This window comes from Oncorhynchus mykiss, chromosome 12 (genome assembly GCF_013265735.2).
Source record: "Oncorhynchus mykiss isolate Arlee chromosome 12, USDA_OmykA_1.1, whole genome shotgun sequence".
Taxonomy (NCBI): domain Eukaryota; kingdom Metazoa; phylum Chordata; class Actinopteri; order Salmoniformes; family Salmonidae; genus Oncorhynchus; species Oncorhynchus mykiss.
The window spans coordinates 69,532,854-69,548,580 of NC_048576.1; the positions used below are offsets into that span (position 1 = coordinate 69,532,854).

General features: G+C 43.8%; 1 protein-coding gene across 2 annotated transcripts in view; it reads right to left on the minus strand.

Annotated features, from left to right (window-relative positions):
- The window catches only part of LOC110538158 (mannose receptor, C type 2), a 51,628-nt gene that overhangs the window by 26,962 nt on the left and 8,939 nt on the right, over window positions 1-15,727 (minus strand). For both annotated transcript variants that reach the window (XR_005035127.1, XM_036938220.1), the window contains exons 2-9: window positions 13,153-13,587; window positions 9,654-9,827; window positions 9,306-9,470; window positions 8,882-8,995; window positions 3,141-3,284; window positions 2,453-2,644; window positions 1,468-1,622; window positions 1,200-1,304 (exon numbers count right to left, since the gene is read on the minus strand). Coding sequence is in view for 1 of the 2 variants with exons in the window: in XM_036938220.1 (XP_036794115.1) it covers window positions 1,200-1,304; window positions 1,468-1,622; window positions 2,453-2,644; window positions 3,141-3,284; window positions 8,882-8,995; window positions 9,306-9,470; window positions 9,654-9,827; window positions 13,153-13,587 (1,484 nt within the window). In the remaining variant the exon portion in view is untranslated. The remainder of the gene's footprint in view (window positions 1-1,199; window positions 1,305-1,467; window positions 1,623-2,452; window positions 2,645-3,140; window positions 3,285-8,881; window positions 8,996-9,305; window positions 9,471-9,653; window positions 9,828-13,152; window positions 13,588-15,727) is intronic.

Below are 15,727 nucleotides of genomic sequence, written 5' to 3' on the forward strand. Positions count from 1 at the left end.
TAAGTGGGAGAACTTGCACAATTGGTGGCTGACTAAATACTTTTTTGCCCCACTGTAACTCAAAAAGCGAGCATTAACTCATTCAACTGACACAACGCAGTCAAGTTGGCCAAGCAGGAGCCAAGCTAACAGCAGTAACTAATTTGCCATGAGGCATTAGCTGGGCTATCCATCATGTCGAGTGAGGGAGTGAGGGAGCACATAAACACTAAATTACTGGAGCATCAGGATCAAACAGTAATACCTTTGCCTGAGTAAACGTTTTTACCCTTTAAACAGGAGGAGAGGGTTGAAAGATAGCAGGAGAGTAGAGCACATAACCATGGGGGGAACTAGTCAAAGATAAGAAGAGAATTACAGTCTGTGAAATTGCAGAAAGAGAGAAAGACAGAGAGAGAGAGAGAAAGAGAGCGAGAAAGAAAGAAAGAAATAAGGAAAGAAAGAAGGAAAGAAAGAAGGAAAGAAGGACAGAAAGAAGGACAGAAATAAAGAAAGAAGGAAAGAAAGAAGGAAAGAAAGAAGGAAAGAAGGAAAGAAAGAAGGAAAGAAGGAAGGAAAGAAGGAAAGAAAGAAGGAAAGAAGGAAGGAAAGAAGGAAAGAAAGAATGAAAGAAAGAAGAAAAGAAAGAAAAGAAAGAAGGAAAGAAAGAAAGAAAGAAAGAAAAAGAGAGAGATGGGTTAACCAGATGTGAGACCTGTGGATATGGTTCATTTGTGTGTGGGTATTTTTGTAAATGTGAACACATTTGTGGGGTTGTCTGGGGGTAGGGTGTCTGGCTGACCTCCCTGGCCCTGAGGGGGTGATTCAGAGCAAATACAGACTGGGACGGAGGGGTGGTCAGAGGGCAGAGGGGCGGAAGGTGGAGGGGCGTGGGGTGTACAGGGAGGGGGGCAGAGTGTGAGGGGGTGCACTCAAATATTCACAATCTGCATTCAGAGTGCCAGTGCTGACTGTCTGCATCTGGAGTTAGAACAGCGTGACGCTGCTAGAACTGTGAATAGAACCTTTCTAGACAGACAGATAGAGAGAGAGAGAGAGAGAGAGAGAGAGAGAGATTGGGAGAAGGAGTGAGAGAAAAAAAAGTAGAGAGAGGGGGGGGGGGAGAGCAAGAGAGAGAGAAAGAGAAGAGAGACAAAGAGAGAGGGAAAAAGAGAACGTAGAAAGAGCGAAATAAAGAAAGAGACTATAGTAAATCTTACTGGTTTGCACCCGTGGTCCTGTGCCTGTCCGTCAGTCTTCTGGGCTGCTTTCTTACAGATGGACGGCAGGGTCTGGTTACAGGGACTGTCATTCCAGCGGCCTTCCTGTACACACACACGCACAGACGCACACACAGAGAAAGAGAGAGGACACAGCTGCAGAGTATAAACAATAGTGTTCCGTAAAGGAGGCTTGCTGGCAGTGAGAAACACAGCTGTGAGATGGCAGGGTCCAGACTATAGGGGTCAAAGGCCAAGGGTCACTCACGGGTCCCCAGATGGTGACACAGTCCTCGGGGGTGTTTTGGAAGTTGTTGGGCTCAAAGGGATGCCAGTAAGTGAAGATGACGGGCGTGTGGTCTGTCCACTGGAAGTCCATCTGCATAGCCGTGTCATGGAGACCAATCCACAGCTCCTCCACATCTGACACACAGAGATAGGACGATAACTATCACAGAGCAGGGAGGAGGAGACACTACAGCAAGCACATTAGGACAGAAACAAGATGGGAGAAGCAGTGAGTGGAGTGGAGTATTAGACACGCTTCAACTAAAGTGTTCCTAAAGGGTTCTTCGGTTGTCCCCATAGGAGAAGCCTTTTTTGTATCTAGGTACAACCCTTACGGGTTCCATGTAGAGCCCTCCGTGGAAAGGGTTCTAGCTTGAACACAAAAGGATTCGACTTGGAACTAAAAGGGTTCTTTCCAGCTGGAACCAAAAAGGGTTCTTCAAAGGGTTTTCCAATGAGGACAGCCGAAGAACCCGTTTAGGTTGTAAGAGTGTAGGTAGGGTGTAACTACAGTATGCCAACCCCTGTCCTTATAGAGGGGTGGTGAAAAAAGTTGTAAATAACTTATTATATACAGTACCAGTCAAACATTTGGACACACCTACTCATTCAAGGGCTTTTCCTTTTTTCCACTTTGTAGAATAATAGGGAAGACATCAAAGCTATGAAATAACACATATGGAATAATGTACTAATCAAAAACTTTCCAATACTTTTGACTGGTACTGTATCTTTTTTATTTCATTTCATTTTTGTTGTTTCAGGTAAACAACCTAAACAAGTTGTACATATGTGCTATATATAAACACAAACAAGAAACCAGATCAAATGTCTCCTATGAGAGAAACTGCTCGACACCGAAGTTGAAGCCTGTTTCTATGACATGTACAGTATTGTAGTGTCTGTGTAGCTGCCTGTCTTCAGGTTGAGGTACCTTACCGTGACATACTGCATTATCTGTGTACCTCGCTTGATGTTGTTGATGATGAACTCTAGTTCAGGCAGGGTGTGGAGGCTGACCAGGTTGGCCTCCATTTTCTGACAGGTTTTCTGAGCAGCGTCCCAGTCCACCTTCTCTGACGTCAGTCTGTAGCAGCCTGCCTGGAACGCCTGCCAGCCCACATCACACTCGTACTTCTCATCATCCGCCCACGAGTCTGCAGCCCACAGAGCAGAGACAGAGAGCAAACAGAAGGGAAATATATTCTATATTAACTATTTGTTAATACAGTAGAGAGCATATAACCCAATGGCTACACAAATCTAGGATGTATTTTTTTTAACTGTAACTACTCACATACAGTGTATGTAACTGTCCATGAAACAACAAGCTATGGATGTAGGATCTTAATTTGAGCCTGTTTGCTACAGAGGGAAAATAATTCCTGCAGCAACAGGAAATGTGAATTGTTATGTGGATTCTAACAAATGTACATTTTGCAGGGGATTTTTCGTAGAGGAAAATCAAATCTGAAATTTGAAAGTGGAAATTACAAACATTAGAAGCCTTTTTAAAACTCAAATACACTACAAATGTGCCTTTCCTGCTTTGCAGGGAAATTCTCAAATCAAGCTCCAACATCTGTAAAAGCTTTAGCAGGGAGGATTTGATAAGGAGGTCTAGAGTCTCGACCGGTGGCTAGGCAGACGAACCGGTGGTGAAGGGGTCCAGGGTGGCATTGGGTCTCTTCTTACAGACGTAGGGAAGGGCTACAGAGCAGTCTCTGTTCTGCCAGCGGCCAGACGACTCTGTTCTGATCACCGCACAGTTCACCTCCTCCACATGGCTCGGCTGGTCTGGGATTTAAATAGAACGAATATTGGGAGATAGAAAGAAGAGACAGCTTAGAAGTTCTCTGTGTAGTCTGTGGTGTTAGTGTTGTAAACAGATGGTAGAGGTTGGGTTGGGTTAAAAGGATGGTTGAGGTTAAAAGGATGGTTGAGGATGGATAAGGTTAAAAGGATGGTTGAGGATGGATAAGGTTAAAAGGATGGTTGTGGACGGATAAGGTTAAAAGGATGGTTGAGGATGGATAAGGTTAAAAGGATGGTTGAGGATGTATAAGGTTAAAAGGATGGTTGAGGATGGATAAGGTTAAAAGGATGGTTGAGGATGGATAAGGTTAAAAGGATGGTTGTGGACGGATAAGGTTAAAAGGATGGTTGAGGATGGATAAGGTTAAAAGGATGGTTGAGGATGTATAAGGTTAAAAGGATGGGTGAGGATGTATAAGGTTAAAAGGATGGTTGAGGACGTATAAGGTTAAAAGGATGGTTGAGGATGTATAAGGTTAAAAGGATGGTTGAGGAAGGATAAGGTTAAAAGGATGGGTGAGGATGTATAAGGTTAAAAGGATGGTTGAGGATGTATAAGGTTAAAAGGATGGTTGAGGAAGGATAAGGATAAAAGGATGGTTGAGGACGGATAAGGTTAAAATGATGGTTGAGGACGGATAAGGTTAAAAGGATGGTTGAGGATGGATGAGGTTGGGTTAAAAGGATGGTCAATCACCAAGACGTATTTTGTCCTTGTCGTGTCCCGTATATATATATATATATATATATATATATATATATATATATATATATATATATATATATATATATATATATATATATTTACAACTTTCTTGGCATACCTTTTTATATATATATTTTTTATTTTCCATAAACTCATCTTCAAAACACTCTCCTGCAAACCGCCTCACCAATTTATTTTAAAAAGTATTATTTACCTCAAATCTGTAATCCTCCATAGAAGCTAACCAGAAGCTAGCCAGAAGCTAGCCAGAAGCTAACCAGAAGCTAATCAGAAGCTAGTTAGCTTCTTTACTGGCTAATCGTTAGTATTCAGCTAACCACGGTTTGTGGTCATCAGCTATCCTTTAGCTCGAAAATCTATCGCCAGTTTTGTACTGCGCGGCTCGGACCGGAACATACCGGACCTATTTTTCTCTCCATGTCCCCGGATTTCAACCGCAAGCTCTGGACATTAATACCTGGATCTCGCAGCTAGCTAGCTGCTATCCGTGTGACTATCGGCTTACGTCGATTCCGGAGCAAACATCAATTATTCCGGAGCTAGCCAGCTGAAGAGTTCCATTAGCCACTCCTGGGCCACTGATAAATCCACTATAATTGAGAATTTCAATAAGCATTTTTCTACGGCTGGCCATGCTTTCCACCTGGCTACCCCTACCCCGGTCAACAGCACTGTACCCCCCACAGCAACTCGCCCAAGCCTTCCCCATTTCTCCTTCTCCCAAATCCAGTCAGCTGATGTTCTGAAAGAGCTGCAAAATTTGGACCACTACAAATCAGCCGGGATAGACAATCTGGACCCTTTCTTTCTAAAATGATCTGCCGAAATTGTTGCCACCCCTATTACTAGCCTGTTCAACCTCTCGTTTGTGTCGTCTGAGATTTCCAAAGATTGGAAAGCAGCTGCAGTCATCCCCCTCTTCAAAGGGGGGGACACTCTTGACCCAAACTGCTACAGACCTATATCTATCCTACCCTGCCTTTCTACGGTCTTCGAAAGCCAAGTCAACAAACAGATTACCGACCATTTCGAATCTCACCATACCCTCTCTGCTATGCAATCTGGTTTCAGAGCTGGTCATGGGTGCACCTCAGCCACGCTCAAGGTCCTAAACGATATCTTAACCGTCATCGATAAGAAACATTACTGTGCAGCCGTATTCATTGATCTGGCCAAGGCTTTCAACTCTGTCAGTCACCACATCCTCATCGGCAGACTCGACAGCCTTGGTTTCTCAAATGATTGCCTCGCCTTGTTCACCAACTACTTCTCTGATAGAGTTCAGTGTGTCAAATCGGAGGGTCTGCTGTCCGGACCTCTGGCAGTCTCTATGGGGGTGCCACAGGGTTCAATTCTTGGACCGACTCTCTTCTCTGTATACATCAATGATGTCGCTCTTGCTGCTGGTGAGTCTCTGATCCACCTCTACGCAGACGACATCATTCTGTATACTTCTGGCCCTCTTTGGACACTGTGTTAACAACCCTCCAGGCAAGCTTCAATGCCATACAACTCTCCTTCCGTGGCCTCCAATTGCTCTTAAATACAAGTAAAACTAAATGCATGCTCTTGAACAGATCGCTGTCTGCACCTGCCCGCCTGTCCAACATCACTACTCTGGACGGCTCTGACTTAGAATACGTGGACAACTACAAATACCTAGGTGTCTGGTTAGACTGTAAACTCTCCTTCCAGACCCACATCAAACATCTCCAATCCAAAGTTAAATCTAGAATTGGCTTCCTATTTAGCAACAAAGCACCCTTCCCTCATGCTGCCAAACATACCCTTGTAAAACTGACCATCCTACCAATCCTCGACTTCGGCGATGTCATTTACAAAATAGCCTCCAATACCCTACTCAACAAATTGGATGCAGTCTATCACAGTGCCATCCATTTTGTCACCAAAGCCCCATATACTACCCACCATTGTGACCTGTACGCTCTCGTTGGCTGGCCCTCGCTTCATACTCGTCGCCAAACCCACTGGCTCCATGTCATCTACAAGACCCTGCTAGGTAAAGTCCCCCCTTATCTCGGCTCGCTGGTCACCATAGCATCACCCACCTGTAGCACGCGCTCCAGCAGGTATATCTCTCTGGTCACCCCCAAAACCAATTATTTCTTTGGCCGCCTCTCCTTCCAGTTCTCTGCTGCCAATGACTGGAACGAACTAGAAAAATCTCTGAAACTGGAAACACTTATCTCCCTCACTAGCTTTAAGCACCAGCTGTCAGAGCAGCTCACAGATTACTGCACCTGTACATAGCCCACCTATAATTTAGCCCAAACAACTACCTCTTTCCCTACTGTATTTATTTTATTTTATTTATTTATTTATTTATTTTGCTCCTTTGCACCCCATTATTTTTATTTCTACTTTGCACATTCTTCCACTGCAATTCTACCATTCCAGTGTTTTACTTGTTATATTGTATTTACTTCGCCACCATGGCCTTTTTTTGCCTTTACCTCCCTTATCTCACTTCATTTGCTCACATCGTATCTAGACTTGTTTATACTGTATTATTGACTGTATGTTTGTTTTACTCCATGTGTAACTCTGTGTCGTTGTATGGGTCGAACTGCTTTGCTTTATCTTGGCCAGGTCGCAGTTGCAAATGAGAACTTGTTCTCAACTTGCCTACCTGGTAAAATAAAGGTGAAATAAAAAATAAATAAATAAAATGGTTGAGGACGTATAAGGTTAAAAGGATGGTTGAGGACGTATAAGGTTAAAAGGATGGTTGAGGATGTATAAGGTTAAAAGGATGGTTGAGGATGTATAATGTTAAAAGGATGGTTGAGGATGTATAAGGTTAAAAGGATGGTTGAGGTTAAAAGGATGGTTGAGGATGTATAAGGTTAAAAGGATGGTTGAGGATGTATAAGGTTAAAAGGATGGTTGAGGATGTATAAGGTTAAAAGGATGGTTGAGGATGTATAATGTTAAAAGGATGGTTGCGGATGTATAAGGTTAAAAGGATGGTTGAGGATGGATAAGGTTAAAAGGATGGTTGAGGTTAAAAGGATGGTTGAGGACGTATAAGGTTAAAAGGATGGTTGAGGATGTATAAGGTTAAAAGGATGGTTGAGGATGGATAAGGTTAAAAGGATGGTTGAGGACGTATAAGGTTAAAAGGATGGTTGAGGATGTATAAGGTTAAAAGGATGGTTGAGGATGTATAAGGTTAAAAGGATGGTTGAGGACGTATAAGGTTAAAAGGATGGTTGAGGATGTATAAGGTTAAAAGGATGGTTGAGGATGGATAAGGTTAAAAGGATGGTTGAGGATGTATAAGGTTAAAAGGATGGTTGAGGATGTATAAGGTTAAAAGGATGGTTGTGGGCGGATAAGGTTAAAATGATGGTTGAGGATGTATAAGGTTAAAAGGATGGTTGAGGATGTATAAGGTTAAAATGATGGTTGAGGATGGATAAGGTTAAAAGGATGGTTGAGGACGGATAAGGTTAAAAGGATGGTTGTGGACAGATAAGGTTAAAATGATGGTTGAGGACGGATAAGGTTAAAATGATGGTTGAGGATGTATAAGGTTAAAAGGATGGTTGAGGACGGATAAGGTTAAAAGGATGGTTGTGGACGGATAAGGTTAAAATGATGGTTGAGGATGTATAAGGTTAAAAGGATGGTTGAGGATGTATAAGGTTAAAAGGATGGTTGAGGATGTATAAGGTTAAAATGATGGTTGAGGATGGATAAGGTTAAAAGGATGGTTGAGGATGTATAAGGTTAAAAGGATGGTTGAGGACGGATAAGGTTAAAAGGATGGTTGTGGACGGATAAGGTTAAAAGGATGGTTGAGGATGTATAAGGTTAAAAGGATGGTTGAGGATGTATAAGGTTAAAAGGATGGTTGAGGATGTATAAGGTTAAAAGGATGGTTGAGGATGTATAAGGTTAAAAGGATGGTTGAGGATGTATAAGGTTAAAATGATGGTTGAGGATGGATAAGGTTAAAAGGATGGTTGAGGACGGATAAGGTTAAAAGGATGGTTGTGGACGGATAAGGTTAAAATGATGGTTGAGGACGGATAAGGTTAAAAGGATGGTTAAGGATGTATAAGGTTAAAAGGATGGTTGACGATGTATAAGGTTAAAAGGATGGTTGAGGATGTATAAGGTTAAAAGGATGGTTGAGGATGTATAAGGTTAAAAGGATGGTTGAGGACGGATAAGGTTAAAAGGATGGTTGAGGATGTATAAGGTTAAAAGGATGGTTGAGGATGTATAAGGTTAAAAGGATGGTTGAGGACGTATAAGGTTAAAAGGATGGTTGAGGATGTATAAGGTTAAAAGGATGATTGAGGACGGATAAGGTTAAAAGGATGGTTGAGGTTAAAAGGATGGTTGAGGATGGATAAGGTTAAAAGGATGGTTGAAGAGGGATGAGATTGGTTTGTGTTAAAAGGAGCAGGTTGGCATTTATTGTCATGAATATTGCCCTGAAAGCAGCTCTGCAGTGGTCACTTGCTGGCACAGCCACAAAGTCATAACACCTGATTTTAAACCTAACCATAACCATAACCCTGTTAACCCTAATGCCTAACCCTAACCTTACATTAAGACCAAAAAAATCATTTCTGTTTTCATACATCTTTACTATCTAGTCAATTTTGACTTTACAGCTGGCCCATCTAGCGGAGATCGCTCAGTTCTGCTTCCAGGGCAAGATTCAGGACAATAAACATCCATCTGCTTTTAAAATGAGGGTTGAGGATGGATGAGGTTGGGTTTGGTTGGGTTAGAAAGATGTTTGAGGATGGTTGAGGTTGGGTTAAAAAAAGGGTTGAGGATGGTTGAGGTTGGGTTAAAGACAGTGTTCTCTCACCATTCTCCCAGTTGAGGTATTTGAGCGGGGAGGAGTCAGCCCACTGCCAGCCTCCGGTGATGTCCAGGTCATTCAGACCGATCCACAGAGCAGCACTGTAACCAGTCAGCAAACCTACAGCAGCGGGGAGAGACTTCTCTTAAAAACATAAGATGTTCTCATATAAACAGAGGCAAGATCACACTCCACCTCTTTAAAACTATTAGAGAAGAGGCGAGTTGAGAAAAGACGGTAACCCTTGATTGTAAGGTATGCTTTTAAATGGCTTATACACGCTTAATACATAGTTGTTTACCAGCAATGTCTAATACCAGTTCACAACAGACCTATAAACACATTTCCATCAAACCGAGAATAAGGAAGAAAAGCGTTCCAGTGTTGTAGCATAGAGGACTGCGTTTTAGACTCTCCTCTGGTCTCCTACCGTTGATGTAGGTCTGCTCATGCAGCTTGGTGACACTGAGCAGGTCAGCCCCCTGCTGTTGGCAGCTGATGCGAGCCTCGCTCCATGACAGGGTGGCCTGGAAGTTGAACTGGTAGCAGCTGTCTGTCAGGGGGTCTGTGTCCCAGAACGTCTCACAGTCATTGCCTGGGAGGGGGAGGGAGGGAGTGGGAGAGAGAGGGGAGGGGAGGGGAGGGAGAAACAGAGATCATTGCAAGGGGAAAATAGTCCTAGAGAGAGAGACATAGAAAGAGTCTGTGGTGCGTGTGTGTGTGTGGGGGGTGTGGAGGAGGTGGAGGGAGAATATAACTGTGTGAGACGGTGACTCACTCTTAACAGGACAGAAGCCCCAGAGTTCGTCCTTGCCATAGTCGAAGGTGGTGGCACACCACAGGTGACCGTCCTCTCTGCCAATACTGGTGCAGTTGTGGAACCACTGGCTATCGTACATGAAGGGCAGGTAGCAGGGCCGACCGTGAGAGTTCCCCTGGATAGTATAGATCTCTGCAAAGGCACACGATGGAAAGACTTCAAATCCCAGGATGCACTGGCACTGAAGCACCACTTTCTGTCCCAATTTTTACTGAGCAAGCAAATCTGTGTACTTGGGAAAGACCATCAAAGGTAAACAATAAACCAAAATAGACCAGATAATGGAAAAACAATCTGAAAAATAAATACATCAGGATAAAGCTTTATAAAAACGATATACTGTCTCAAACTAAAAAGTATGCCAGACAAAGTCATTTTCATTTTCACTAGCAAGTGACAAGGGTAGAAAATATACTTTCTCTAAAATAATAAAATATTGAGTTTAGTTTATAAGCAGCTGTTTTAGTTATTTTTTCCAGTCTATTATGAGACTGCCATGTATAAACTAAACTCCATTATTCTTTGAGAGTTGAATGAACTTTATTTTGAATGAAACCTGATCTCCACAGTTTGACAAAATGCCCATGGGTTGCCACGGTAGCCTCTGCATTCCACTGGACAGCGGGGTATGAAGGAAAGGACAGCGGGGACAACTCAAATCAACTCTCCAAGACACGATGGAGAAAGAGAGAGAGCGGGAGAGGGAAGAGAGCGAGCGAGCAAGGATTGAGAGAGAGGGAGAAAGGGAGAAAGAGAGAAAGGGAGAAAGGGAGCAGTAGAGAGAAAGAGCTGTAAAGAAAGGGACTGGAAGGGCGTCTGCGATGTTACCAAAACACACAGAGAACGAGCCAGACCCATGGAAAGTAGGGCATATGTGTTAAAAAGGGGGAAAGGCCTAGAAAGTTCCCTCCCTCCTTCATTTCCCTCTCTTCTCCACCAGTGGCTGGTTCGTGTCAAGCTGCTAGCCTGCTAGCTACACAGCGGGGTGACTAATGTCCGTGGCATTCTTTATTCAGCAGCCTGTTGACTTCACAAAAGCAAGTTGTGCGGAATGGCAGTTAAAAGTTACAAATGCCTTTTGCCTCCCCACAGAAAAAGGAAAGTAAAGAAGGAGAGGAAAGATATAGGAGGAAAGTAAAGAAGGAGAGGAAAGATATAGGAGGAAAGTAAAGAAGGAGAGGAAAGATATAGGATGAAAGTAAAGAAGGAGAGGAAAGAGAGAGGGGGAAAGTAAAGAAGGAGAGGAAAGATATGGGATGGAAGTAAAGAAGGAGAGGAAAGAGAGAGGAGGAAAGTAAAGAAGGAGAGGAAAGATATATGAGGAAAGTAAAGAAGTAGTTTTCTGGACTTAGGTTGTAGGAGATCTGGTTTTAATTGCAGTCAGACAGGCTAGAGACGGTTTTTCAAAGACTAAGCCCAGCAGAAAGGCTGTCTGTGCAACTTAAATAATAACATTTGATATCTGCATGAATAATAATACTACTACTAATAATAGTGGAAACAAAGCTTTGCTTCAAAACCACACTGTTATCCCTTCAGTGGGGGGCTTCAACTCCTAGGTCCTACGTAAACACTAACATACGTAGGTTAGAACTGGGTGATATGGACCAAAATCCACATTGTGATAAATTGCCTGAATTGATGCAATAATGATAAATAGAAGGATAGTTTATAACATTAATGTGCAACAAGTTTTTTAAACCTTTCCTTTAAACTACTAACGTACTACGAGTCTGATGGTTGTAGCCATCAACTGTCCCATTAACAATCACACATATTAACACACTTACTTCATGTCAAACTTCACGTTTCTCTAGTACAGGCTACGTATCATAATGAACGATATCAGCGAAATGCCTGCGATAAGTGATCGGTATGGTCGGTGTCAATCATTTCCGGTTTAATGAGCCAGCTCTACTGTAGGCTATGTGAGGGCAAGGGCATTCCACTGTTTATGTCTTGAGTTTACAAACACAGAGCGAGAGGGCTTTCCTTAGCTATCTTGCTGGCGGACTGCCAGTCAGTCATTCAGTCAACAGAGAGGCCCAGGGCAAAAAAAATTGCAGCATGCGTCTGAACAGATAGAGCTGTACCCTCCACAACAGTACAACACAGCTGACTAACCCTACCTATCTCTCTGATTTGGTCCTGCCGTACATACCTACATGTACGCTACGGTCACAAAACGCAGCCTCCTAATTGTCCCTAGAATTTCTAAGCAAACAGCTGGAGACAGGGCTTTCTCCTATAGAGCTCCATTTTTATGGAATGGTCTGCCTACCCATGTGAGAAACGCAAACTCGATCTCAACCTTTAAGTCTTTACTGAAGACTCATCTCTTCAGTGGGTCATATGATTGAGTGTAGTCTGGCCCAGGAGTGTGAAGGTGAACGGAAAGGCTCTGGAGCAACGAACCGCCCTTGCTGTCTCTGCCTGGCCGGTTCCCCTCTCTCCACTTCTCTGCCTCTAACCCTATTACAGGGGCTAAGTCACTGGCTTACTAGGGCTCTTTCATACCATCCCTAGGAGGGGTGCGTCACTTGAGTGGGTTGAGTCACTGATGTGATCTTCCTGTTTGGGTTGGCGCCCACCCTTGGGTTGTGCCGTGGCGGAGATCTTTGTGGGCTATACTCGGCCTTGTCTCAGGATAGTAAGTTGGTGGTTGAAGATATCCCTCTAGTGGTGTGGGGGCTGTGCTTTGCAAAGTGGGTGGGTGGGGTTATATCCTTCCTGTTTGGCCCTGTCCGGGGGTGTCATCGGATGGGGCCACAGTGTCTCCTGACCCCTCCTGTCTCAGCCTCCAGTATTTATGCTGCAGTAGTTTATGTGTCGGTGGGCTAGGGTCAGTTTGTTATATCTGGAGTACTTCTCCTGTCCTATCCGGTGTCCTGTGTGAATTTAAGTATGCTCTCTCTAATTCTCTCTTTCTTTCTCTCTCTCGAAGGACCTGAGCCCTAGGACCGTGCCTCAGGACTACCTAGCATGACTCCTTGCTGTCCCCAGTCCACCTCCAGTTTAAACTGTTCTGCCTGTGATTATTATTATTTGACCATGCTGGTCATTTATGAACATTTGAACATGTTGGCCATGTTCTGTTATAATCTCCACTCAGCACAGCCAGAAGAGGACTGGCCACCCCACATAGCCTGGTTCCTCTCTAGGTTTCTTCCTAGGTTTTGGCTTTTCTAGGGAGTTTTTCCTAGCCACCGTTCTTCTACACCTGCATTGCTTGCTGTTTGGGGTTTTAGGCTGGGTTTCTGTACAGCACTTTGAGATATCAGCTGATGTACGAAGGGCTATATAAATACATTTTATTTTATTTTGATTTGATATTGCAAAATGGCTGACTCCCTTTGCCTACCAGAGTCGAACTGACGTCAAGACTGACCAGAATAACTTGCTCAACTTACACTTCCCTTTATCAGAGAAAGCCAGAAGCAGAAGCTATTCTACTTACCACGATAGCTCCTAGAACAAAGGTCCTGATCGTCCCCAAAGAGCCTCCACTTGAGCCCCTCCCGTAGGGGCTTGACATCCGAGGCCACCACTGAGGAGTTAGCGGAGGGGTTAACAGGGTGTGAGGGTGACGGCAGGTACAGGTTGAGGTTGTCCAACACCTGGGAACAGTACCATGTCCAGCGGACCCCGGGAGGCTCTCTGTCACACGGGTAGACGCCCAGCAATGAGGCGTCCTCTCTGGAGCTGTAGTTGCCTGTTGTCAGGCCCAGGCACAGAGAGGAGCCTAGGTTGAAGAGTCGGCCCCGGGTCACCCACTTCCACTTCTGGGCATCATCCTCGCAGGACTCGGACAGGGACAGGGAGTGACCCTGCACCCCTAGACAGCCCTGAGCCCCCTCGTGGAAGAACACAAACACATCACCATTCACAGGCTCTGTGGAGAGAGAGATAGAGAAACACAGAGAGAAGGAAGGGCATTCTATGCCATCAAATGGAACATACATTTCAACATACCAATTAGGATCTGGCTAAAAATACTTGAATCAGTCATAGAGCCCATTGCCCTTTATGGTTGTGAGGCCTGGGGTCCGCTCACCAACCAAGACCAAAATGGGACAAACACCAAATTGAGACTCTGCATGCAGAATTCTGCAAAAATATCCTCCGTGTTCAACGTAGAACACCAAATAATGAATGCAGAGCAGAATTAGGCCGATACCCATTAATTATCAAAATCCAGAAAAGAGACGTTAAATTCTACAACCACCTAAAAGGAAGCGATTCCCAAACTTTCCATAACAAAGCCATCACCTACACAGAGAGATGAACCTGGAGAAGAGTCCCCTAAGCAAGCTGGTCCTGGAGCTCTGTTCACAAACAAAAACACACCCCACAGAGCCCCAGGACAGCAGCACAACCAAATCATGAGAAAACAAAAAGATAATTACTTGACACATTGGAAATAATTTATAAAAGAAATAGAGCAAACTAGAATGCTATTTGGCCCTGAACAGAGAGTACACAGCGGCAGAATACCTGACCACTGTGACTGACCCAAACTTAAGGAAAGCTTTGATTATGTACAGACTCAGTGAGCATAGCCTTGCTATTGAGAAAGGCCGCCGTAGGCAGACATGGCTCTCAAGAGAAGACAGGCTATGTGCTCACTGCCCACAAAATGAGGTGGAAACTGAGCTGCACTTCCTAACCTCCTGCCCCATGTATGACCATATTAGAGAGACATATTTCCCTCAGATTACACAGATCCACAAAGAATTCGAAAACAAATCCAATTTTGATAAACTCCCATATCTACTGGGTGAAATTCCACAGTGTGCCATCACTGCAGCAAGATTTGTGACCTGTTGCCACGAGAAAAGGGCAACCAGTGAAGAACAAACACCATTGCAAATACAACCCATATTTATGCTTATTTATTTTGTCTTGTGTCCTTTAACCATTGGTACATTGTTAAAACACTGTATATATATAATATGACATTTGTAATGTCTTTATTGTTTTGAAACTTACAGTGGGGCAAAAAAAGTATTTAGTCAGCCACCAATTGTGCAAGTTCTCCCACATAAAAGATGAGAGAGGCCTATAATTTTCATCATAGGTACACTTCAACTATGACAGACAAGATGAGAAAAAAAATCTTGAAAATCACATTGTAGGATTTTTTATGAATTTATTTGCAAATTATGGTGGAAAAAAAGTACTTGGTCAATAACAAAAGTGTATCTCAATACTTTGTTATATACCCTTTGTTGGCAATGACAGAGGTCAAATGTTTTCTGTAAGTCTTCACAAGGTTTTCACACACTGTTGCTGGTATTTTGGCCCATTCCTCCATGCAGATCTCCTCTAGAGTAGTGATGTTTTGGGGCTGTTGCTGGGCAACACAGACTTTCAACTCCCTCCAAAGACTTTCTATGGGGTTGAGATCTGGAGACTGGCTAGGCCACTCCAGGACCTTGAAATGCTTCTTACGAAGCCACTCCTTCATTGCCCGGGCGGTGTGTTTGGGATCATTGTCATGCTGAAAGACCCAGCCACATTTCATTTTCAATGCCCTTGCTGATGGAAGGAGGTTTTCAATCAAAATCTCACGATACATGGCCCGATTCATTCTTTCCTTTACATGGATCAGTCGCCCTGGTACCTTTGCAGAAAAACAGCCCCAAAGCATGATGTTTCCACCCCCATGCTTCACAGTAGGTATGGTGTTCTTTGGATGCAACTCAGCATTTTTTGTCCTCCAAACACAACGAGTTGAGTTTTTACCAAAAAGTTATATTTTGGTTTCATCTGACCATATGACATTCTCCCAATCTTCTTCTGTATCATCCAAATGCTCTCTAGCAAACTTCAGACGGGCCTGGACATGTACTGGCTTAAGCAGGGGGACACGTCTGGCACTGCAAGATTTGAGTCCCTGGCGGCGTAGTGTGTTACTGATGGTAGGCTTTGTTACTTTGGTCCCAGCTCTCTGCAGGTCATTCACTAGGTCCCCGTGTGGTTCGGCGATTTTTGCTCACCGTTCTTGTGATCATTTTGACCCCACGGGGATC